At 40.0% G+C, this 26,653-nt stretch overlaps 1 protein-coding gene across 1 annotated transcript; it reads left to right on the forward strand.

Moving 5' to 3' along the window:
• The first annotated feature begins 347 nt into the window (after positions 1-347).
• Positions 348-25,326, forward strand: m1ap (meiosis 1 associated protein). Its single transcript, XM_066719541.1, has 11 exons — positions 348-490; positions 3,409-3,541; positions 3,796-4,063; positions 4,813-4,998; positions 5,196-5,382; positions 17,952-18,143; positions 22,371-22,524; positions 24,066-24,207; positions 24,409-24,615; positions 24,911-24,930; positions 25,074-25,326. Exons 3-11 carry the CDS (start codon positions 3,821-3,823, stop codon positions 25,324-25,326), a joined length of 1,584 nt encoding a protein of 527 aa, XP_066575638.1. The 5' UTR covers positions 348-490; positions 3,409-3,541; positions 3,796-3,820.
• Positions 25,327-26,653: the final 1,327 nt, after the last annotated feature.

Raw genomic sequence — 26,653 nt, forward strand, 5'->3', positions numbered from 1 at the left:
AAACTCATACTTCTTAGGCATAAAGGTGGGCAGACTTCACCTTCAGATTGTGCCTGTCAGGAAGGGAAATATGCCTCCAGTCTTGTGTGCAACCTTAAATAAATGTAATCTAATTTTACCTAAATATATGTTAATAATATTACATGAATATTACATTAATACATGAATTATTCATTATCAGATCTACATTTGTTTATTGCACATCTGTTTTGGCTAATTACTAATTTAACTTTTTTGTCAATAATTATTAAATCAATCAATTTGTACTAACACGCATCAAAATCGAGTCAAATTAAATAAAACTTTATTGACAATCTATCCTGCTGCGCGCGCACCAGAAACGCGCGGGAACTTACACCCCGCGCGCCCGCCGAGGCCCTGTTGGTTTGTGTTTCTGATCTATAATGTCGTTTTAAACGTGAAACTTCAGCCACACAAGAGCAATGGACCGGATTTAAACCCAACAGCGTTTTTAAGGGCTCGGTTCAAGGTGAGTCCCGGTGCAGTTAAAACAATAGCGATGGCCGTTCACTGCCGTGTGGAGGAGCGGGTTCCCTTGGGAGGTTGTGCGGCCTGGATGCGCACTTTTCCGGGCCTCCCCCACTGAACTGTATCCGCTATTTCACTGTTTTAAATAGTGAAACTCGGAAAGGCCACCCCACAGGCCGTTAAATATATTATAAATGACTAGCCTAACAGTATAACTACTGCGTTAAAATACGGGTTGCTCAACTGATTTTTAAATGAGTATTTTAGCTATGCATTTGGGTCCAAAGTTTGCTTAAATAACCATATCGCTGATAAATCACTATAGACCAATGGATAATATATATTAAACTAAACGAATCACTGAATAGCCCCTTTTATGTCCAAATTAAGGCTATGAAGACATGCAAATACAACTATGGCAAGGAGCTGATTATCATATCTGCAGCATTTCAGTACTCTGGTCTGTGCTGTGGGATTTGGGATGCTTTCAGCTTAATTAATGCCCCCTATTACTTATATGAGTTTTCTTCAAGGTTTCCCCAACAAATACCTCAAATCAATAAAGTAAAATGTTACTGAATGAAAAAACACAAAATAAGACACACATGCATTGTGAGATTTCCTGCAATCTGTCAATTAGGTGGCATGTATATATTAAGAGTGCCCTGAAAATGTTTGCCATGTCACCCCATGGCAAGTTTTATTATGTCAGCCCTGAAATTATATGCAGGGCTGTGGGAAGCCCTGAAAGGATTAATGCTCTTTTGTTTCCCTGTATGGGGGCTGGGTATTTTCAGTGCTGTTTGAAAGATTAATAAGGCCTAGGACACGTAATTGAACAGTCCTGGAATTCCTCCTTGCATAATTGCATGTATTTGCTTTTGTTTAGTGTGCTGTGAAGGGACAGCTTTTTAAAAACAAGCTTAAATGGCAAATTACAGGTTTCCTCTAAACACAAGAACACGGTTTGTTTGGATAAATGTCTCTGCCCTAAAGTCACTTAGAAATATATGTCATTCACTTTTTTATTCCTCATTATTAGCATTGTGCTTTGTCATCTGCAGAATGTTGCATAATATTAAATCAAGCCACGGTGACCTTTATATTGAAAACCTAGTGCACACGTCACTGACACACAATGATGGATTTTGTACATAATGAAAGTTGGGCCAAAGCCTGCCAGCAAATCTCAAGGGACAAGAGAAGGAAATGTCAGCGGGTGGGAGACAGACCTACACTTACTGAGCCAGCACAATTATATATAAAAACTCCCTTATTCTTTGAAGGACTGGAATTAAATATGTACAGCGCGGTAATTAGGGAGGAGGTTTTAGTAGTCAAAAAGTAGTCAAATTTCTAAAACTGAAAGGGACAAACACTTGAAATGAGCAAGAAAGACTTTTTTTTTTAAATAAGCGGGGCCCTTAAATTTGTAAGTTCCTTCAACACGTTTCATAATTGAAACATATTTTAAAGACGGAAATAACCTATTTAAAAACTGCATGCTTTACGTGTATGTATGTAGAGTATAATTATATCTGTAATTGTGAGTGATATAATGAAGAGAAAGATTAATCATGAAACAGTGGAATGAATTGCTGGGGTAAAGAAAGCAGACTCTTTGTGTCATGGGTCATAATGGGGGACAAACTTGGGGGGGTGGGGGAGGCTGGCACATCATTGCATGTCCTTTTTCATATTGACTTAGCAGGACTATTGAAAATCATCATCATGGGACGCTATGCCTGATTTTTTCAGAGGGATTGAGACACGCAAAGTCTAGGACATTGCCCCTTCTTCACCCTGATTTTTAGGTGGCCTCAAACTAGTGTGTCCAACTGCCAGGCAGAGCGAGAACTCCACATGCCCGGATAAAGGCTACAGAGCCATCCTAGGACTGGTATGAATGAGTGACCATTCTCTGTTATATCCATGCCCTGCTGTCTGGGCATTATTGTGTCACAGAGTGTGAGTGATAACCCTCCCAGAAGGCCTGCAAACAGGGCCAGTGATAAATTATATAAGAGAGTGTACCATAATGTGTTCAGAAGAAGGCATGCTGGGGATTTACTGGGACAAGTCTCGTTCTTTCAAAATCGGAAGGGGCCATGATGTTTGCAACGAGAAAGTGAGCCATTTCCTTAGTGTCATATTTAGGTTGTGATGATGTGCAGAAAGTACTGATTTTCTAAGTTTTACATGTCTTTGCATCTGCTGTATTTGTTTGTGCTATGTATTTATTTTATTTGATGTGGGACAGGATTAATATTTTAAAACAATGTATTAATGGTATATATGTATTAGGCTATATATCCAAATGTATTAGGCTACAAAATCCTCCCTCCCATAAAAACAGCACTATTTTAAGCGCATGTGGTTATCAGTTAGGGCTGGGTTTTCTGTTGAGAGATTCATGCATGCTGCTACAGGCACATCATTGCCCAAGTACTTTGCAACAGATTGCGTAGTAAAGGATCTTGCTTGAAATTCAGGCTACCCTTTGGTTAAGCAAGTATCTCCCCCCCTTCTTATGAGCATCTTTTGAGTCCTTTTCATATTAATGATAAGGAAACAGGAATCACATGAGAAGAGATCCTCAGCCCCCAAAACTAATTGGGTTCTTGAAGAATTGTAAAGATTCCGCATCCACAGCACGGTTTATCAGCTGCTTCCACACAGCCTTAACTCTTGTGCAACCCCCATCCCCCCTGATTTTTTTTTTCAGTTTGATGTAAATTATGAAGCCTTTTGGAGGATGGGAGATAAAGCTGCACAAAGTCAAATGACTAATTCTAAAAAAAATACATATAAATATAGACATATAATCAACGGAATGCGACCACTAAATATTAGATGTGGAATTAACCGTTGGGACAAGGTTCTGTAATAGGGACCTATTTTCTATCACATATTTTTCAGTTTGCTGATTGATCGCCACATGCAGAGCATCATTCCAAAGGCAGCAACATCAGATTAACTCCAGTTAGACTGTCAACACGCTTTAGACATGGAATTAACCCTGCAGGAAGCGACATTCCTGCGCCACATACAGGTATGGGTAAATCTCCTGAAAGCAAGTTTAGCACATTAACTACAAATCAGATATTAAAGGAAAATCATTTGCTGTATTTATCCAGGACCTGTTCATTATGTAAAGTAAAAGGAAGAATAATCAGAAATCATGATTATTGTTTGGGGGGAGGTACAAAAACTATTTTTGCAGAAGTTTTAAATAAAACATAATTGCTTTTATATCAGAAATGCATGTTATAACTTTGCACTTCATTCTTTCCTTTATTTGTCTAGATCTAACAGTCAACCCCCAGCTATCATGAGCTCAGGCAACAAGGCCAGTTACAACAACAAGGCGTACGCATCTGCGTTCACTCGGCAGCCCCCCCGGATCCTGATTGTGGACGTGGTGCCTCCCTGCTGGTCAGACACCTGCCCTAACCTGTGTGAAGCTCTGGAGAACCTCTTCTCTCTGGCCTGCAGCCTGGCCGGACCCTGTCGCCTGCCCCTACTCAGCCTGTATGTCGTTCACAACCAGCATGAGTGCCTGCTGCCTTTCACGGTGAGGTTGAAAGCTCTAAAGCTGATTATACGTAAGGCAATTAAGGACCTCTTAAATCAGGAAAGACCTGAAATTGACTTTATTGGATAGGAGAAAGGTAGAGCTGTCCTGAGGCTTGACTTCTTATCCAGTTATGGTTTTAATAAATAGGTTTGATCCCCTCACACCTGTCTCCAGTGGATGTCATATTACAGAATGCTGCCATACCATAATTTGATGCCTGGATTAATTTAATCTCAGTGCTGTAAAAGGAGTTCCGGTAAATAAGGCACCAGGTAGATTAAACATGATGATCCGGACAAAAGTGGCAAACTATGTTAATAAAGTGTGGCACAGCGTGGCCGGGTTTCTGTGTAGCTCTACTCTTGTGAACAGATGTGCTCCTCTTGTTGTGTTCCGGAAAGCAATCGCTGATGTTTTTGAAGGCTTTATTTGACGAGTGAAAAAATATGATAATCTTATTTGAAACTCTGTGGTTTACGAAAACAATCTGCTCAACTCAGCGCTTCTATGATTAGAGCAATATGCTGCTCACTTCAGCACAGATGAAGACGAGCTCTCTGAATGTACTGATGCTTCTGAGACCTTTTAACGAGATCAGTCTGTTGCACGTACTTAGAGTCCCATGCACTTCTCAATGTATGAAGAATATATATTGAGACAAATGTTATTTTTAAATCAACTCTGAGTGCATTCTCTTGTCTGCCATGCCCCAAGGCTGTGTTTACTGTTCCCTCCCCTCGTTCCAGAAAGTGAAGGAGAACTTCACTCGACTGCATGCTTGTGTCATGGAGTTGCGCTCTATGCCCAAGGAGGGCTGTGTGCGGCAGAAGCCAGACTCCCTCAAGCATGCGGTGGAAGACAGCGTGCTGCAGTTCAAGCACTACATGCGGCACGTCGGCGCAGGAGGCTCCCTAAACAGTGGCTCTGTGGAGGTCAGACCATTGTCTTCGACTCTCCAGTGATTCAATCTTGTAATGGCAATTCAAGATTCTGCTTTGTACCAATGCTAGACATACCTTTAATCCCAACCTGCAAAAAAACATTTGAAGAAATTAAGCAACTGTTCTGTAATGTGCAAGGTGGGCCGTAGTTTTAACTGAATCCATACCAAAAAGTGTTTTTGCTCTAGATCACTCTACTGACAAGCCAGCTAGGCAGATGTGTGGTGAAGCAGCTGGAGGCCGGCCTCAGGGACACAGACTTAGTCAGTCTCAGGAAGTTGCAGGTTGTCCACATCTCCCAGGGGAGGGTGCTGCTGGGGGCCAACATGCAGTGGAGCCCCGAGACACTGTCTGGAGATGAGAAAGACCTTGCTGGTAAGAGGAATTTTCAGAGTCTTAAAACCACCTGAAAATAAATGTTTGTTTGTTTTTTTTACCCTATGAATTTTGCTCAAAGTGACAGAGGAAAAAGTTGAAAGAATTTTAATGTTTTTAAAATAGCCCATGCTTCAACAAAATGTGCAAGTTATTGAAAGTATCAACCCCTTATTCTACAGCTGGTTAAATACCATACATTATTGCTCATAGGGTTATTGTTTTAAGTGAAAGAAAATGACAGGTTGAAAAAATGACCCTTAAAGAAAGGCCTGCAAACCTCCTGGGGTTTGATGCATTAAAGATTCAGAAGAAGATACTGAACAGTATATTAACAGGATTTATGGAGCTGAAACAGATAATACTTACAGAGTTGCATGGCGTATATCAGAGAGCTTTCTGCTGACTTAATATGAAAGCACTCTAAATATGTTTTACTCTTAGATAAAATATGTATTTTGGGTGACACTTACTAAAGATAAAAAGGGCAGGATTGCTGAATCTTTCAAAAGGGAGATTTAAACATACTGCTGGAAAGTACAAACACAACTTACAATTGTGAAGTCTTGTGGAGTAAATCTGTACGTCTCTGGCAGGAAGTATATAACTATTGTTTCAGAAGGGAGAATTGAAGAGAAAATGGTTTCTTTCAAGAACCCCTGGGAGACAATTAATTGAAGTCTATTTGCGGCACTTATTTTTTGAAGACACAAATCATCTGAATAAAAAATAAAGACTAATATTATACTAGTTAAGGATTTCCAGTATGATAAAAAGAAGCCCCATCTCATGTGCATATCAGTGACATTTGGCTTCCTTTATCACTGCCTTAAACCCTGTGTGATGTTTAAGGTCACACCTAGGAATAACACATATTCTGGCCATCTGTGTGTTTCTGCTTTTAGTATGATAAACCAAGAAGTCAAAGCTTTTGTTAACAGTAGTTGTTAAGGATCACTTGATGACTTATTGGATCAAATTTGACCCCTGCCTAGCAATTTATTAACAAGACTAGTAGATTTAGGTGACCTGGGATTTGTCTGGGAAGAACACACTAATCCCTTTATCAAATTGCAAACCTGCTGATTATGTAGCATTTAGGAAACACAGCTGTATAAATCTACGGTGATGTGGAAATTCATTGTAGATTAATTTGACAAAACGTTTTAAACCTTCAGGCACATTTTATTTTAAAATGTTACAAAGGAAACTTTCACACACTTCAAACAAGAAAAATAATGCAAACTGTTCCTTAGACAAATACACATTGAGAAGTGCATTCAGATTGGGAAAGAAAGCATTTATGAAACGTTTATTGTGTAGTGGACAAATGCGTATTAATGTACTTATTGCTGAAATGATATATATGTATCGGGGGCCTGTCCACTAATGTCTATCGGCTAGGTGCTCTCAGCAGAGGTGATCGTGATTACATGGCAGTGTCAGCATGGGGGGAGGTTGTGATGGTTTCACGTTATCGCTGAATGAATAATGTTGTTAATTTTAAGAAATTAAATCTTATCTTGTAAACCAGAAGAAATGTGTGGCTCCACAGTCACATTGTTTGGGGAGCACCCTGCCTGCTGTTTGAGCGGAGCACCAGGACTCAGTGAAACTCATTTACATGCTGCTCTGTAACGTTTGTAGAGTGCATTTTTTAAATTTCTGGGTGGAACCCCTATCAAAAATTGTAACTGAGGTATCTTGTTGATCATGATAGCATCTGCTCTCAAACAATTGTGTCGCATAGAGATCAAGCCCTTTAAAAGCTACTTTGAGAATCCATTAATGCGTCCTGTGCCAGTTTTCATGGGTTCCTAATGAGACATTCATCAGTAAAAAGATTTCTGATATTTCCACACTAACAATACAAAACTTTCAAGCTCTCAGTTTTGCTAACAGATCTCTAATGGCTTCTGGCAATTGACTGATCCCAATCAAGGGAAATCTTTACAAGAACAGAGGAGTCAGGACATAACCACATCACTGTTTCAGTTCTCAATCTGACCTGAAAGTGAGTCATCATGCATTTAAAAAAATGTGCAATTACCTTTAAAATGCAGAGCTGTGGTATGTGGCATGCGTTACATGTACGAATAATGTCCCTGTGGTTGCTAAGTGATGAGCAACCAGGTCCAAGTGTCTTAGTCCCGTGGGATTTGTGTATACTTATCGTATGCTTGTATTTGTATAATTATTTGTATATTTTTCAGACAATATACACTACTGGTCAAACGTTTTAGAACACCGAATTTTTTCCAGTTTTTACTGACATTTACGCAGCTTAATGTCTCAGTGTACTCAGAAATTAAAGCATAGAACAAATAAACAATTGGAGATAAAAATAAATCATGGAATTAACCCCTTAAGCTGACAAACCTCTCTGGTACCCTTAAAAGGGCACCAAATCCATGTGCTTCTCTTTAATCCCATGTACACTCTTCATTGTTATGTTGTTTGCCAAGTGTTTGGTATCCCATGAAAGCTGAGACTCTCAGCTTCTAATGATGTGAAGCATTCTCTGATGTGAAAAATGTGTTTATACCACTCCCCGCATTTATGCATTCTGAAATGGGGGGGTGGGGGGATACTTGGTCTGAGTAGGAATACAAAATCTCATAAAATATTGACAGTTAATGGCATATTCTGGAACCAGACAGTCTACTGATCAAAACAAGATCATCCACGTCTTGGTAGAAGCAACACACACCCATAGAGAGCTCAAAATGTCAAGATGGAAAATGTACAGTGTACTATTACACAATGATTTTATATAATTGGATCTGAACTTCTCTGTGTTTGACAGAATATCTAATATATACTGGATTAATCATTAGGTTGTTCTGAACAAAACAAGCCTATTTTCAAAGAAATCCGATTGAAACTGAGTGATCTGTGACCGTCTGAATGACACTGGCAAATAATGCTTGAGAGGGTGTAGTAACACAGTATATAACTCTGAAATTATTATTCAGTTTGTGGTAACCTAAACTTTATTTTTTAACATCTTTTTTTAGTTTTTACCGCTTACCTTTGTACCATTTCAGGTTATTCACTGCTTAAATTTAAATTAAAACTGGAAAAATTTTGACCGGTAGTGTAGACAAAGCACTTTACAAACTAAAGGTTTCTCATTCTCATTTCTCAAAAATTATGTTTCTCATTACGCCCTCAGTTTAATCTATAACATATACATATTTATTATATAATGGAATAATGTTCACAAATTTAGGCACTTTGGTTTCACTTTCATACAATTTATCAAAACATGTAAAATATTCTCAATGGCAATTAAACTGTTTCATCTGCCTGCCTTGAAAGAAGAAAAAATATATTTTGTAATATAAGATTGTTTCTCAACTCTGTAACCTCTGTATGTGTTTTTAAACCTCAACCATACATCCCATAGTGTTATGCAAAAACAGTGATGTAATTCAGTTTAAGACTTTTCTATTTAGTATTTTAAAAGTAGGACATATTGATCAAAGCAGTTTGAAAGTTAATTGAAAGTCTGTTTCCTCCCATAACGTATAGTGGTTCTGACTAACAAATTACCTGAGGGATGTGACCCGATTTTGAATATTTACACAGTTTACAGAGATCCACTGACATAAAACAAAAAACAAGAGATCTGTGCAGTCTTAAGGGCCTGTTCACACTAGAGCTTTTTTGTTCTTGGTTACAGTTTGAAAACAGAAGCACTGTTAAGAGATTTGCAACTGGCAGTTGGGGTCAAAATTGTAATTTGAGCTGGACATGAAGATTACACAGCCTTTATATACCTTACTTGTTTGCTTAAAATGTGAACTGTAATATCATTGCACCAGGAATGTCATGAACAGTACACTGGGATGACTGCACACATTATAAAGAGAATATATATTTTATTATTAAAACCATTTTGCAGTGTTGAAAGATATAGTTCTTAAGTTTGCCATACCCAGCAGAATCTGAGGGAGATTTATCAGATGATCTTAGTCCTGGGACAACATTACCATTGAATCACTGTACTTAATTCAAAACACATGCAACATAATGGAAATCCAGCATTTTAGCCAAAGAGTACATTCTTACATTGATGGTTATTGAGCAGTTTTTTATTAAGTAAAGATAACTTTGCTTTGTCTTGACATATCACCAAGGTCACAAATGTTTTATAGTGTAATACTACTAATAATAAATCAAGGTTGTTGACTACAACTAGGAGCAATTTTTTCTCCAGATCAAGCAAGTAAAAGCAAAACAAACAAATAACAGTATTGCCAGTCTCAGTAGAGGGCTACGGGACTGGCTATGGCCTGTCTGCATCCACTACCCGCCGCTCCAGCTCATCCAGAACTCTGCGGCTCGTCTGGTATTCTCTCAGCCCCGATTCGCACTCGCTACTCCACTGCTCCGCTCCCTCCACTGGCTCCCGATAGCGGCACGCATTCAGTTCAAGACATTGACCCTCACCTACCGCTGTCTCGACCACACTGCACCAAGCTACCTTCAGACACTCGTCTCTCCGTACATCCCCTCCAGACCACTGCGCTCCTCCAGTGCCAGAAGACTAACTCTGCCTCCTCTCCACTCTCCTTCCTCCAGAGCCGATCCTACTCATCTCTGGCCCCTAAATGGTGGAACGACCTGCCCACCGAGTCCTTGACCTCATTCCGGCGCTTACATTATTATTACATTATTTGTCATTTAGCAGACGCTCTTATCCAGGGCGACTTACATTTGTACCCATTTAAACAGCTGGGCATTTTACTGGAGCAATCTAAGTGAAGTACCTTGCTCAGGGGTACAACAGCACTGCTAGATAGCTCCTTTTATCCCTGCTAGATAGCACTTCACAGTTTTATTATGCTTCTCAAGTTCTTGATTGTTTTCCTCCTTGCTCCCTTTCCCGTAGCCCTTGTCTGTGACCCTACATCTTGACAGCACTTAGCTTTCACCGTCCAGGATGTAGGAAGTCACTTACTGTACTTGTGTAAATTGTAAATTGGAATTTGTAAAATATATTAGTTTGAATTGCTATGTTTTAGCTAAATTGAATTTGTAATGATTGCCTTGTACTTCACTGTATTTTTGCACTTTGTTTGCACTTATGTTGTAAGTCGCCTTGGATAAGGGCATCTGCCAAGAAATAAAAATAATAATAATAATAATAATAATAATAATAATAATAATAAAAGAAGATTGAATCAAAATACTCCAAATAGCATAGCAAGCAGTGGACAGACAAAGAAGTTGCTCCATCAAAATTCACCTTTTATACTGAAAATGTCCTCTCTACCCCAAAAGTGAATTTCTAAATATTATTATTAATTTAATGCTTTTCTAGAAGAGATTAAATTGGTTACTCAGTCAAGCCACATCAATTAAACTCTGCCCTTTCTATTTAACAGCAGATGCTGTTATAACCTGCCCCTTTCGCTCCAGACCTTTACGACAGCCATTCATTACTTTGTTCCTTTCTGTGTGTTTCTCATAACATTATCTTTCCATGGGGATAGACTTCCAAAGAAGAAAGCAGGATATGAATCTCAGAAATCTTTTGGCAAGCAAAGGCACCCTTTAGAGGATAAGCTTTAGAGAGGCAAGGTGTGAACAGTACCTTTTTATTGGTAAGACAAAACATTTATATATGTTGAATTATTTTTATTTATTTTTTTAACATCCAACAAGGTAATAATTAAGCAAACACATACAATGACACAGTTTATTTGTGAACATAAATTATGAATATATGTTGTTCAATAAAAATATGCTCCAAATTTTTCCAAATAGTTTTTCTTCTGTCTGGCACATACAGTGAGGGAAAAAAGTATTTGATCCCCTGCTGATTTTGTACGTTTGCCCACTGACAAAGAAATGATCAGTCTATAATTTTAATGGTAGGTGTATTTTAACAGTGAGAGACAGAATAACAACAAAAAAATCCAGAAAAACACATTTCAAAAAAGTTATAAATTGATTAATGAGGGAAATAAGTATTTGATACCCAATCAATCAGCAAGATTTCTGGCTCCCAGGTGTCTTTTATACAGGTAACGAGCTGAGATTAGGAGCACTCTCTTAAAGGCAGCGCTAATAATCTCAGATCGTTACCTGTATAAAAGACACCTGTCCACAGAAGCAATCAATCAATCAGATTCCAAACTCTCCACCATGGCCAAGACCAAAGAGCTGTCCAAGGATGCCAGGGACAAGATTGTAGACCTACACAAGGCTGGAATGGGCTACAAGACCATCGCCAAGCAGCTTGGTGAGAAGGTGACAACACTTGGTGCGATTATTCGCAAATGGAAGAAACACAAAATAACTGTCAGTCTCCCTCGGTCTGGGGCTCCATGCAAGATCTCACCTCGTGGAGTTTCAATGATTATGAGAACGGTGAGGAATCAGACCAGAACTACACGGGAGGATCTTGTTAATGATCTCAAGGCAGCTGGGACCATAGTCACCAAGAAAACAATTGATAACACACTACGCCGTGAAGGACTGAAATCCTGCAGCGCCCGCAAGGTCCCCCTGCTCAAGAAAGCACATGTACAGGCCCGTCTGAAGTTTGCCAATGAACATCTGAATGATTCAGAGGAGAACTGGGTGAAAGTGTTGTGGTCAGATGAGACCAAAATCTCTTTGGCATCAACTCAACTCGCCGTGTTTGGAGGAGGAGGAATGACCCCAAGAACACCATCCCCACCGTCAAACATGGAGGTGGAAACATTATGCTTTGGGGGTGTTTTTCTGCTAAGGGGACAGGACAACTGCACCGCATCAAAGGGACGATGGACGGGGCCATGTACCGTCAAATCTTGGGTGAGGACCTCCTTCCCTCAGCCAGGGCATTGAAAATGGGTCGTGGATGGATATTCCAGCATGACAATGACACAAAACACACAGCCAAGGCAACAAAGGAGTGGCTCAAGAGGAAGCACATTATGTTCCTGGAGTGGCCTAGCCAGTCTCCAGACCTTAATCCCATAGAAAATCTGTGGAGGGAGCTGAAGGTTCGAGTTGCCAAACGTCAGCCTCGAAACCTTAATGACTTGGGGAGGATCTGCAAAGAGGAGTGGGACAAAATCCCTCCTGAGATGTGTGCAAACCTGGTGGCCAACTACAAGAAACGTCTGACCTCTGTGATCGCCAACAAGGGTTTTGCCACCAAGTACTAAGTCGAAGGGGTCAAATACTTATTTCCCTCATTAACATGCAAATCAATGTATAACTTTTTTGAAATGTGTTTTTCTGGATTTTTTTGTTGTTATTCTGTCTCTCACTATTAAAATACAGCTACCATTAAAATTATAGACTGATCATTTCTTTGTCAGTGGGCAAACGTACAAAATCAGCAGGGGATCAAATACTTTTTTCCCTCACTGTATATTTACATTTTCAATTAGTAGTTTGTCTTCTCATTTGGGTCTTCAGCTGCAGTCCTGTTCAGTCTGTTGAGTTCTTCTCTCCACTCCATGTTTTAATAGATAGAAAATGTAATATGTAATATAAGTGTCTGTCACCTGTGACACCAGCTCAGAATCAAGATACAGTACAATCTGGCTGAATTTCAAAAGCATGGCTGTTTGTACTGCTGGACCTTCAGACTCTCTCAATTTTTCAACTAGAAGTTCAACCATTTGTGTTGCGGCTTTGGAGAAATAATTTGGTTTCCATTAACAGCTTGACTGAATTTTGATATTTTGAGTACCAGGAGAAGGTCCATGCATCACTACTGTGATTCTGTGTGCACCTGAGCTTCCATTAGCAGAATGAGCGCTGTGGGTTATTTAATTGTATGTATCTGAATAAATGATGTTTTTAATAATAGGTTTTTGAACAGAGGCTATTATGTGAGCAGGAAATAACTAATTACTTTAGATTATTGTGTGTTTTGGCTGATCTCCCAGCACTGTAAAGATGATGTCGAGTGTGTGTTCTGGACAGTGAGTTTGGATCACTAAAGTGTATATTTCATCAACGTTTTGTTATGCAGGCTTTAGTAGCTGGTCTTTATGATAATTACTGAAGTGTTTCAAAGTGAGATTGTTTCCTTTCCTGTTTATTGATTTAATTTTTTCCCTGTTTATCGAGTGTTTTATTTTTTCTGTCATTAAAAATAACCATACCGTAATGGCAAACTGGAGTGTTAAGCTCCCTGACGGGTCTTAGTTAAAATTCTGCGCAGGGATGCAGCTTTATGTACATTGTACAGTCTATCGTAGCATTTGCCCCTGCCAGTTTATCTCTGCTCAGTCACTGGCATATATTGCTTAATTGCAGGAGTTAATGAAGCCTCCACACAGGGCCTGACAAAGTTAATAGTATATTTTTTTAGCTGTTAGTGTGAAGTTGAACATCTCTCTGGGGCATCCCTACATTAATTCTCTGATAATGTCATCAAAGGCCATGGAAAACCAGAACCAAACAAAAGAATCAAATCAGGAACAGCAACGAGCTCAGAGAAATTGGCACCTTCTATGATCTACTACAAGCAAGCCACCATTATCCTGATTATTGAAATGGGTTACAGCAGTAATACAGACATGTTTTACAGTGAAGCCTAATACTTACAGAATCCCAAAGAGCCACTTTGCCTCTTACATGGCTAGCTATTGTTTTTCACATTTAGATCTTCAGCTTGGCATGGACTCCACAAGCCTATGCATTTCTTTATATTAATACATGCTCACATTAATAATTCCATTACTAATGCAAAGAGGTGCCTAGAGAATTATGTGATGTTGAATGTGTCGTTTAGGTTATGCCCAACAATTCCCAGTTGGATTTAGTCGTTATTGGGGTACTTGTCTAACCTACAGAACTGACTTGGTTTGGAAATTGATATGCAGCCCATATAATGCTTGCACAAATACTGTTCTCTAATTTTCTTCCCCAGTCTCCAATAGACTGATTTACAGAGTCATAATGATAACGTTTCTTAAGATATGACCAGCCTGATTGTCATCTCTCTTGCCCCTTAAAGGGGGAATGATTCAATAGTCAAAATCAGATTTGCCTTATTGAAAGAATGTCATTTGTGACAAGTTTCTGCAGTGAGTAAGACCATGGTAAATCCTATGCAAGCGTTCCAGTAAATTGGTTTCAAGTGAAGAGCATTAATTTCCATAAAATTTTGATAATTGCATGTGGGGGTGGGGGTAAACTATACACCAGACTCTTCTTCGTAATTCCTAATTGCTTTCTGTCATCTGATGCTGCTGGCAAGTGTGATAAAGGGGGGGATGGGAAGAGTGCCAAACACACAACCCGACAGTCTTCTTTATTTTGGTTATTTGTGTGTTTATCTTACATTTTAAATAACCTCTGGAAGCCCTGTTCATGTTTCAGCATATACTGTATTCACAGAGGAAATGGAAAGCTGGAACATCATGTTCCCCAAGAGCTTCCTCTACCTCATAACCTTTTGTAGATTCAGTGTTAAAGGATGTTGGCAACAAACTTGGGGCAAATGAAGATCTTGAACGTAGGCCTGTAAAATGGTGGATTTTCAAGCTTGGTCTTCATGACCCACAAGATGAAAGTCCAATTTCAAATGTCTTCACTATACAATTGAATTGTTATTTTGTCATCTTTATACTCAGGGGTTATCTTGGTATTGACTTCCAGCTGATTCTCAGAGCCTTACCATTGTCTGAAAGATGCATAGTACATTGGGCGTTGACTGCTTCCTAAGTAACTCACCATAAATGTAAAAACATTGACATGGCCAATATTTATTTACTTAGGCCAAATTCATAGTATCACTTTCATAGTAATAGTAGCCATTAGCTTAGAAATGTCCCACTTTATTTGTTTGTAATTTTTAAACCATGTTAAAGAAGTTGCATTACAGCCACATCCCAATCCTCACTAAGACATTACAATCAGGTTATTAATGCCAGATAAAAATATGTTGTGTGTACTGGATGTCTTGTGTATGTTTTCTTTTTTAAATATTTTTTTAACATTGATATTTTTTGCATATTTCTACATAACCTCACTTGAAATCATGGAGAATCACTTGACAGTGATAACAGTTTTGAACTGAAATTTCTAGTACGCCACGTGTGTTACAGCCTGGTTTAACTTACAGCCCTTTTATTCAATCAAATAGCCATTCAGGTGAGGTTATATGTCTTTAAATGTTGTGAAGACTCTCTCCTTTGTGGCCTTTTGAGGCCCTGACCCTACTGAGTGCCTGAGGACCAGTTAAGCTACTTGTCATAGGATGCCTGAGATGGGCTGAATGGCGTCCCCTCATTTGTCACCTTTCTTTATTTCCTACTTACAGAGAGCAGCGGCATTGTAATTCTATCACTGATAGCATCGCACACAACAGTTACTGGAAGAGGCGGACGGCACTTTTCCTTCACACCCTTTTCCTTATTGGCCTCCTCAGGGAGACATGAGCCAGAACACAACTTGAAAAACAGAGTTAATATACTATCACTGTTTGTTTATAAGTGTTTGTGAGACGTGCCTCTCATGTATTAGGGCATGGACATGTGTGATACAATGAACACATTTCATTGAACAAGTCCAATGCCAACATGATTTTAACATAAAAGATTGCGGAATAATAACAGTTGTGAAGTATAATAGTAGCATATGGAAATAGGTGTCAGGATTAGGGCAATTAATTAATTCATGACAAGGTTTCCTTAAAGCAGGCACAGAGGATGTAATGTACAAGATATATTTATATGTAAAAACCACAAGAGATTTCACAATTTTGGAAAGATCATAGCATGGTGGCAACACAACAAAGTGTATCCCATGCATTCATAATTCACCGTGTGAGAAAGTGTTTAATTGTATCAGTGCTCAAGTTACTTTTAGCAAGTTTTAGTTCTTTGCAATCTGCTCGCTGACCTTGTTTTGCAATTCCAACTGGTTTGATTTATTCTATTTAAAAGTTTTAAGCATCGATCAAGTCTCCCCTTAGCTGCCGTTAACTACGACTGAAAAGATTAAACTTACTTCAATCTGTCCACATAAGTCAGGCCTTTAAGATCTGGAATTAGTGTGGTTGCTCCTGGATGTCTTCCTTAATGCACTCTACATCCATTTTATGTGACAGAGACCAGAGCCATATGCAGTATTCCAGACATTATTAATCTAATTAGAGTTTTTTTATTGTTTCAACCTCTCTTGCTTTGTATTCTAAGCTTTTTGTTGTGTAGCCAATAATGCCTATTTCCTATGTATTTATGTATATATGTATTAAAACTATACCTTCTATAGACATAATACAATATCAGTATTCTAATAATTCTATGACTTACCCATATTATACTAAGATATAATTAATTAACATGAAATAACCTAGAAAAAACCTGCTGCAAGGCTTTGATGAAAGATTAAACAGATCAGAGCTGATAAATAAACACTGTGCTTTTAGATGAAGCATGTAAACCACGTCATTTTTGTTTGTTTGATTTAGTAAATAAATTACTTGCAATTATTTTGTACTTGGAAACAGAAGAAAATCAGTGTTTTAAACAGTGGCCTACTTATCAACACAGTTGCAGGCAGAGATGAGGTTGTAAATATGCAATCAGGTCAGGTGGCTCTTGGTAGTTTATTTTGTTTGTTACGAATCTAGTTTTACAGAACACTGGGCATTCTGTGTTATAAAAAGTCCACTGTGCACTGAAGAGAGCAGCAGTCTGTAAGATGAACACTTATTATCAAGTGCATTGTGGGTAAAAACCTAACATTGTTCCGACTCTTTGATGGTCCGCTGTAAATACTTACGAGTACTTTCATATCTCCCTTTAATGGACCAATCGAAATGTATTGAATTAAAATTCTGACATCACTCATTGTGTGACTGTTGAAGTTATGCTGCTTTAAATGAGCAATTCTGGCAAATGGGTTTTCTTCAGTGCAGACAGGTTGTGGCTACCAGAGCACATTAGGCTTCTCTCTGTATGGTACAATTATGTCCAAGCCATCTCTTCCCAGTTGTTAAAGGCTTTACAACTATCGGGTGTGTTCTGGAAACACTGTGTGTGGAGGTATAAGCAAGGCCCGGCTGCTCATTGATTCTCATCCAGGTCACAATTAATAATTAATTCCAGGAAGTCTGTATCGATTTCTGCTAAGCTAATTGTGTTTAGCTGAGCTGAAAGATGTTAACAATCTGCATGGGAAGACTTTGTTAACTTCTTATCTGTGACTGTCATTACACTTTCCTCCATTTCTGTCAAAGGCTTGCATGTCTTCTGTTTGCTGTGTAGTTGACATGAGCCAGCTGGACTGAGACATGTCCCTAGCATTAGTGACTTATCAAAGTAATAATCAGAGGAAGTAGATTTAACTCAGATGCTGCAGTGCTACATTGCTCTCTGGTGGAAGAAAACAATAACAGCAGGTGATTGGATCAGATTTTTTGTCCTGTTTTTATAACAAGATGAAGATCAGTTTTGCTGTTTGTTTCTGAAGTACAATATGCTGCAATTGAACCATGGTTTTGCAGTGTCTGTATCTGCTATTTCTCCTTATCCTCTATATTCACTCTCCTCTCTTTGTGCCTCCCCTCCCCTCCCATCCTCTGTTCTCCCTGTCCTCCACAGGTGCAGCCGAGAGTCTGATTCTGGGCATCGATATTGACCTGCACTCAGTGGAGAATGACGCTGTGAGTCTAGAGAGCTTCTTCAAAGCCTGGCTGCATGACCACGGGGCGGATAAGGAGCACTTGCACCTACTGCTGCCACCCGTGCCACCAGGGGGCGGCAGAGACTCGCCAACACTCAAGGCCAGTCCAGGTACAGCAATCGCCACACTTCTCTGCCACTCTTCAGAAACTGCCCACTGTGTACAACATGCTCTGCTCATATATTTTTTGGCACTGTTGGCTCAAAGTGAGTTTTTTAATGAGTTACTGTTTAAAACCTTTCAACAGTTCATCCTACGGTGCCTAGTCAATGCTTTTCTATATACCATTGGATTATAGAACAAAATGAAAATAATGGCCACAATGAGCATTTAAAAGTACACTGACAAAAGCTAATAAGGTACATGTTTTCACAGATTTAAATCTGGATCCAAAGCCAAGCATTGTCTGAATTAAAAGGGAATAGTTCACAGAATAAGCTATGCATTGGTTTGATACTTTGCTGAGTGCAGATCCTGTTGGAAGTACACCATTGTTTGCTAGTTCAATAGCTCAGTAAGGCTGAAAGTCAAGCAGCCAGCTTGGGAAGCTAAAGGTCCATGGTGGGCAATGCCAGAATACTGTGTGATCAACTCTTCTTTAAGAGTGTCATGATGAAGTAAATAAAATACAGCCTGAAGGCGGCCATGTGTTTGCACCGTGGATAAAACTGCTTATTTTGTATGACTGCCCAGCACACTGTGATGCAAACATACCTGCAAACCCTTCCCTCTGATGAACACTACACGGCAGACCTAGAGTCACATTCCTAGGCCTTGTCAACAGAGCAACAACATGACTATATTCACACAATTTTACATGTTATCCAGTGTTCCTAAATGCATAGATTTTTGTATAATTCTAGTAGGTGGGGGGCTAACCAGGGGTAATCTGGGGAAATGTGAATTCCATTTGCTTGCACCAGACTTACCCCTGTTCACACTGGGTTAGTTTCAAACGAACTTGTTGCGTTTTGTTTACTTTGAAACAATGTATCAGTGTGCTTGCTTTTCACACTTGCTTTGTGTACAAACGTGCTGAGTTCTTTTGGAAACAAACTCAAGTTTGTTTTCGTGGTTCACTTCCGTGTTTTTTCAGGACTCAGATTACTTGTGTTCAGATTGCAATAATCAAGTGAGCTTTTTTCGTTTTGTATTGATAAAACACTGGCTATTTACATTTTATATACACTCACCTAAAGGATTATTAGGAACACCATACTAATACTGTGTTTGACCCCCTTTCGCCTTCAGAACTGCCTTAATTCTACGTGGCATTGATTTAACAAGGTGCTGAAAGCATTCTTTAGAAATGTTGGCCCATATTGATAGGATAGCATCTTGCAGTTGATGGAGATTTGTGGGATGCACATCCAGGGCACGAAGCTCCTGTTCCACCACATCCCAAAGATGCTCTATTGGGTTGAGATCTGGTGACTGTGGGGGCCAGTTTAGTACAGTGAACTCATTGTCATGTTCAAGAAACCAATTTGAAATGATTCGACCTTTGTGACATGGTGCATTATCCTGCTGGAAGTAGCCATCAGAGGATGGGTACATGGTGGTCATAAAGGGATGGACATGGTCAGAAACAATGCTCAGGTAGGCCGTGGCATTTAAACGATGCCCAATTGGCACTAAGGGGCCTAAAGTGTGCCAAGAAAACATCCCCCACACCATTACACCACCACCACCAGCCTGCACAGTGGTAACAAGGCATGATGGATCCATGTTCTCATTCTGTTTACGCCAAATTCTGACTCTACCATCTGAATGTCTCAACAGAAATCGAGACTCATCAGACCAGGCAACATTTTTCTAGTCTTCAACTGTCCAATTTTGGTGAGCTTGTGCAAATTGTAGCCTCTTTTTCCTATTTGTAGTGGAGATGAGTGGTACCCGGTGGGGTCTTCTGCTGTTGTAGCCCATCCGCCTCAAGGTTGTACGTGTTGTGGCTTCACAAATGCTTTGCTGCATACCTCGGTTGTAACGAGTGGTTATTTCAGTCAAAGTTGCTCTTCTATCAGCTTGAATCAGTCGGCCCATTCTCCTCTGACCTCTAGCATCAACAAGGCATTTTCACCCACAGGACTGCCGCATACTGGATGTTTTTCCCTTTTCACACCATTCTTTGTAAACCCTAGAAATGGTTGTGCGTGAAAATCCCAGTAACTGAGCAGATTGTGAAATACTCAGACCGGCCCGTCTGGCACCAACAACCATGCCACGCTCAAAATTGCTTAAATCACCTTTCTTTCCCATTCAGACATTCAGTTTGGAGTTCAGGAGATTGTCTTGACCAGGACCACACCCCTAAATGCATTGAAGCAACTGCCATGTGATTGGTTGGTTAGATAATTGCATTAATGAGAAATTGAACAGGTGTTCCTAATAATCCTTTAGGTGAGTGTATGTGCATATAAGAAATGGCAGCATAACGTGTACAATAACAAATATATATATTGTATGAATGTATTACAGTTACTACATACAGTAGTCCACCAAACACATTTGACAGTCTACTTCTGATGCAACCGAATAATACATGCATTCACGTTGTGCAGGATGTGCGCAGATCTGTTTCAATTTGTCTCAATTTATTTCGGTTCGGTTCGTTTGTTAGTCAAAATATGTTGTTCACACTCTTCTCCAAACGAACCGAACTACTGAATAGGAAACAGTACATAGCTCAGTTTTGTCAACCCAGCCTGCCTGAGATCTATACAGGTCATATGGGTCACGTACTATTGCTCCCTTGGCTTTTTATCCATTTCAGTTTGTTATACAGTAAGTTTTATCAAGCAGACGTGTGCAGTTACACTAGTAGGTTATTAAATCTTTGGCTTTTTACATCTTTTCTGTAATTTGTGCTCTTCAACACTTTCCAAGATTTTCAAGATATGACCCTGGTTGCAAAATGACTTTTAAAGCCTTATCAATGTAACCTATCAGTCCATTGTGAAAAGGAGCAGAAAGTGGTTACATGCCATTTAGGGCTGGGCGATATGACTTAAAAATAATATCTCTATATTTTTAGAAGTTTGGCCGATACACGATATATATCTCGATATTTCTTGTGTTTATCCAATCAAGCCACAAAATAAGACCAAAGACATTCAAACTACAAGTATTTCGTTAATCCTTCAATAAGCAAAACTAACAAATATTACATGCAGGCTGTCGTGGGAAATACAGAATGCAACACATTACAGGGAAAGTGTTGTGTGATTACTATTACGTGTGTTATGTTGTTATGGGATATATATATATATATATATACACACATATATACATACATTTAAAATTAGCTGGTGTTACAATAGTTTTAATAAATCTTAAATGCGGGGTGACTTTTATAAAGGTCAAGGAAGGATGGGACAGCAGCTCCCATCTAAAAACAGTCCACATTCACCGATGTCTCAAAAATTATCGTCATACGATATATATCATCATATCGCACAGCCCTAATGCCATTGTTATATGAACCATGAAAGGAGTGATCAAAATTAGGTTTTAGAGATTACTTTGTATCCAACTGTATAGTTTTGTCTAACCCACTGTAACATCATGCTGTAAGTGTTTTATGTTTTGTCTTACAAATTAAATGACAGGGCACACTAATTTTGATCGGAGGTTGCAGAACATTTTCACATTTCAGAAACATACTGGAAGGTCAAGCCAGACATGGTATTTCCCAACTGACTGAACCACTTCAATGTTCCTGTGTGTTGAAATGTGCAAGAGTATCATAATTACGCTACACAGCACCAGTTGACAACACTGTTCCCATAATTCATAGTACTTTCAATTCTTAAGTATTCGTACAGCAAATGAACTGTTGCAATGTATGACACATATTGTTCCCACCCACACACAATATGTGTGGAAAAACTACAATATAGCTCTGTTTGAAGAAAGATATAGTTTGCATATTGAATCAGCACAATTTTACATTGACATTTACACAATTCATTTTTGCGAAAATGACACGGTTTCCAAAGCCTGTGTCTTGTGGTCCCTGCATGGGTAATTCTGCAGTTCAGCCAACAGATGTGTCCAACATTGTGAATTGAAGGCCTTCTGTTCATCAGTGTTGTTCGTTGTTCCCACGTGGTCCACAATCCGACAGAAGTAGGGGTGGTCTGAAACTGAATCTCACATTTGTAAGCAATTTATAATGGTCCTGTAGAATTTTTACATTGCAAATCATTGCAAACCAATCAGAAAATCTGTGTCTGCCGACTGAAACAGTGGCTATACTATCCGCTGAACCCCTGACGTGCACTCAGTGAGGCGCATCCTGTAGGCCTCACACGGCATGTGTTTGTGTTTCCCTGCAGTGTGCCTGAAGTGCGACGTGCAGGAGAGACTCCTCAGCCCCACGCTGCTCCCTGGAGACTTCACAGTCCAGACCGAGAGTGTCCGAGACTTCCACCAGCCCAGCAAGGAGCCCCACTGCCAGACCACGCCCCTGCACCGCCTCCGCGTGATCAAGTAAGGATATCCCTCTACACACACAGTCACACTGCCTGGGTGGCTGTAGTAATAACCTATTCCAGTAACTAGTAAAAAAAATATTAGTAACCAACATTAATTCAGCTGTGTTACCTCAGGGTCATAATGTAAAATTCACCCTGTATAATCAAGCCTATTTAGCATATTGACACTGCATTAAAACTACAATAATGCCTTTGTGCCTCACTCATTCAGACCTTCTGTAAATGGCCTTTGTTGCAGAATAATTAAATACAGGAGGCATTCTGATTGACCATAATGTATTGCTATGATTTTTATTAAAATCATTGAAAGCATCTCTATCCAGGTGGTCGTGCATTTTTTACATTTTTGTTTGTACTTTTTTGTTTGGATTTTCAATCCTGCTAAGCTCTTAAGTCATTAATTAAACTTATCCGAACCAATTGCAAATGACCTAAACCTGCTGAATTATGTATCTGATTCAAGGAATGTTCTTGTAATGGCCTACAATAATTATTCTGGAGTTCTATAGCTAGAACATCCTTCAGATGATAATGCATTGTTGAGGACCGCTTTAACCAGAAAGTGTTTTGGCTTCGAATCATCAATGATGCATTTCCAACCTTGCCTTGGAATTACCCCCATTATGCAATCTATCGTCGCTGCTTTCCTCAGTTACGCTCATTCATTTACTTCTGCGCACTTGCTGGCTTTGAAAGGACTGCATTCAAAGTAAAAATGGTGTATTAAGATGAGTAATGCTTTTGTGAAGTCAGGAGTATAAAGCCCCTGTGTGTAAGCCATGTCCCAAGGTCTACAATTGTTAGAAGCATAACAAACAAAAAAATCACAAGAAATTCAACCGTCATTGAATTTGCGTGTGTTTTACATACCTTTGAAACAAGAGATTTCTGTCTGCTTAGGTCTGACAAATACAGAATACCAGAATGATCTAATTAAGCTATTTGTGATGGTAAGAACTCATGTTGTTAGTTTGCCCTTTCTCTGCAGAGTTGTCAGTGATTTTGAATGGCAGTGAGAAGCTGAGAATGGGTCATTATATTAGTTATGAATGCACAGGATGCTATGGGTTCTGTAACACAACAACCCAATACACCTGCCCTTGTACTGAGAGGCAACAGCCTTCTAAATCATCAGCTCTGCAGTTCCACAACCTCCTCTAGCAGTTTACCTGTATGCAACCAAATTATATTTTCTTTCATACTTAGTTAGCTAAATCAAATCTGTGGTTTCACTGACACTTTATTAAGAATTGCATTATTTTTAAGTACAATAATTAATTGCTAAAGGAGAGTAAAATAAGAAGAAACAGCCCACCTATTCAGACACAATGACAACACAGTATTCATGACGTCGGATACGTTTCTCTGTCAGTAAACCTCTTCAGATTGTCCCTGTCCCTGTGAATCTGAACTCTTTACACCACAGGACACGAATATCAAAATAGTAGTCACAGAAGATATGTACTGTAATGTGTGTGTGTACGCGTGTGTCTTTGTTTGCTGTGCATGTGTGTGCTGCGTGTGATCGCATCCCAGGGCCCTGAAGGCCGACGGTGTTTGTGAGTCCGTCTTCTATGGGCTGCCCCTCATCATCAGACCCACCAACTGCTGGCAGCTGGACTGGGACGAGCTGGAGTCCAACCACCAGGATTTCCACGCACTCTGCCACACTCTCAGGGTCAGTCCAGGCTTCATCACTCCCTCATTATTAATCATACAGCATTTTTCATAACAATGCTTTCAAGAGCTATACAATAAAATAAACGAAAGACAATAAAGCCAGAAATGTGCTGTTTTTATACCCTACGTCCCCTCAGTCCCTCTGTGTCTGTCTGTCGCTGTCCATGCGTAAAGAGGCAGGTGTGTGTTTGCGTCACAGAGCCGAGAGTGGTTCCTGCTGGCGCGCTGTGAGCCTCAGACCCGGAGTCCGCACTGGAGCAGCACCGTGTACTCGTATTACGTCATCCAGGCGTCCGCCTCCCTCACCCTGCTGCTGAAGCCCGTGGCTGTCCGGGAGCTGCTGCTGCCCTGTCACCTGCCCCTGGCCAGCGCGGAGCCCCCACAGGCAGCGCTGCACCGAATGCAGGTCTGTTGTGCCCACTCATGAACTTAGTTGTCCATGAAAATTCCTAAGGTTTTGGCACTCTGTCCGTTTATCCTGGGAATGCAGCCCAACAACATTTTTTGTTTCATGTATCAGCTGTGAATCTCAAAGTGTTTTTAACTAAAGTGTTCCTTTGGTAGTTAGAAAACAGCATATACATATATAGCTACTTCTGCTCTAATTTGGTTTGATTCTGTTTTATTTTCTTACAAATGTGGAGCTCGGTGGACCTCATCTGACCCTCTGTGAATGTCGTCTTTGATAACTTCCCTGCTAGAACGTGCTCCCCAGTGACCAGTATATATATTTGTGTCAATTTGCATATCAAAAGGCATTCTGTTTGCAGGCATTCATTTAGGGTTCCCTCTCTCTTCTTTGGTGCAGTCCTTCATTTCTATTGTGCTTGTCTTTGATACTTCCCATTAACTCATGCTGCCGAGCGGCTGTTTTGCGCAGAGCTCCCTGGATGCTCTAGAGGAAGACCCGGCCTACAACCCGCTGACCCTGAAGAGTAACCTGTACCGCCACCTCCGGGGGCTGCTGGCCCGCACCCCCTACCGCCAGCAGGCCCCGCGCAGGGAGCAGCGCCCCCCCAGACCACCCACCCCCCGGCAGGTCAGCTCCGCAGTCAGAGGGAACAGCAGGGGTGGGGGGGGCTGTGTAGGAATTAGGTCTATGCACAGATACCACTGAGGGTAACTTGGATTTGAATGTTTTCATTATTGATTTGTAAAATACTTAACCTAATAAAACAGTATTTAACTTAAGTGGCTGTGATGAGGTTGGGGAAGGAGTTTAAGGTTTCCAGCTTCCACTCTGCTGGACATTGTGGATAGAAAACACAAGGTCACTATCGATTGCTGTAGAAAGTTCATCGTTTGGGCACAAGATGGTGCTGTTCTTATTAGTCCGAGTGCTGCTGAGTTATGGGAAGGTATATAGATGGCAACTAAATCACTGGGTGCAGATACAGCGTGGGTATTAGGAACAGTGTGATATGAATTTCCTCTTGAAAGACTCGAGTCATGAGTGCTGGCTGCAGCCTTGACTGGTTGTCAGGTGACAGGACACTCCATTTATTTTCCAAAGCTTCTCAGAACAGGCCATTTACCTCTTTAAAAGGAGTTAAACAAAGAAACTAAAACAAATCTAATTCTACCGTTTATCTTTTTTTTTTTTTTAATATAGAAAAGACAGTTCTATTCAAAGCTTTCGATTATCGTTTTAATAGAATCAGTATTGAAAAAATGTGTGACTCGCAACATCAACTTTCACCCTCTTTCTCGTGTAAGGATGGTAACACCAGTGAACAAGTGGTGGTGGAGAACTGATACACTTTGTTTGTAAACAGCACACTTTCCAGTTCATTCCTATCATTCGAATAGCATGGAATGTCTCACTTCTACAGCTGGAGCCACCGGCCAACACATCCTGCATCTCACACGTGCCAGGTTAGACTCCAGGCTGTACCACGTAGACTGTTTTGGACAACAGCCCATCGAGAGGGATACATTAGCACCTTCCCTCCCTGATGATTATTTCCATTCTTTTTTTTTTTCCTGCTGAGCCAGTTGAAACTTGTTAGCTCTCTGTAGCTATGGATCTGAGAAGCACTGAAAACCGAGTTACAGCAGACAGGTGAATCATGAGGCGTGATCTTCTTGATCTCTTTGGTGAAACCCGTGAGCGCTTGGCTGTTTCTTGGGCTGGTCTTTGGGTAAAGGTCATGGTTTCGAGGAGTGAATCAACTCAATTAAGTAAAAGGAATGTGTCAAAAGGTGCCATTTAAATCGGGGCAGCACGCCTGCAGCCTATGGAGGCAACAGATGAACAAGTTTATTCCACAAAAAAAGCTAAAAAGTTAAATTAGGTCATTTAAGATAACAATGTGGTCAGCGGTGTTTTAATAGCGTAGAAGAATGGCAAACTAAATGGCTTTCCAGTCTTGGGCACCTGAGTGTCTGTCCTTGGGTTTCCCAGGTTGTGTCATGATCACAGCGAGAAGAGAGGCTGAATAGAT

This window comes from Amia ocellicauda, chromosome 12 (assembly GCF_036373705.1).
Source record: "Amia ocellicauda isolate fAmiCal2 chromosome 12, fAmiCal2.hap1, whole genome shotgun sequence".
NCBI lineage: Eukaryota > Metazoa > Chordata > Actinopteri > Amiiformes > Amiidae > Amia > Amia ocellicauda.

What these genes read in the sequence shown, in the direction of transcription:
- m1ap (XM_066719541.1), top strand. Translation starts at nt 3,821, where the DNA reads ATGAGCTCAGGCAACAAGGCCAGTTACAACAACAAGGCGTACGCATCT. An exon ending in AGTGCCTGCTGCCTTTCACG is followed by an intron (nt 4,064 to 4,812) that starts GTGAGGTTGAAA and finishes CCCTCGTTCCAG; the next exon opens with AAAGTGAAGGAGAACTTCAC. An exon ending in AGATGAGAAAGACCTTGCTG is followed by an intron (nt 5,383 to 17,951) that starts GTAAGAGGAATT and finishes TGTCCTCCACAG; the next exon opens with GTGCAGCCGAGAGTCTGATT.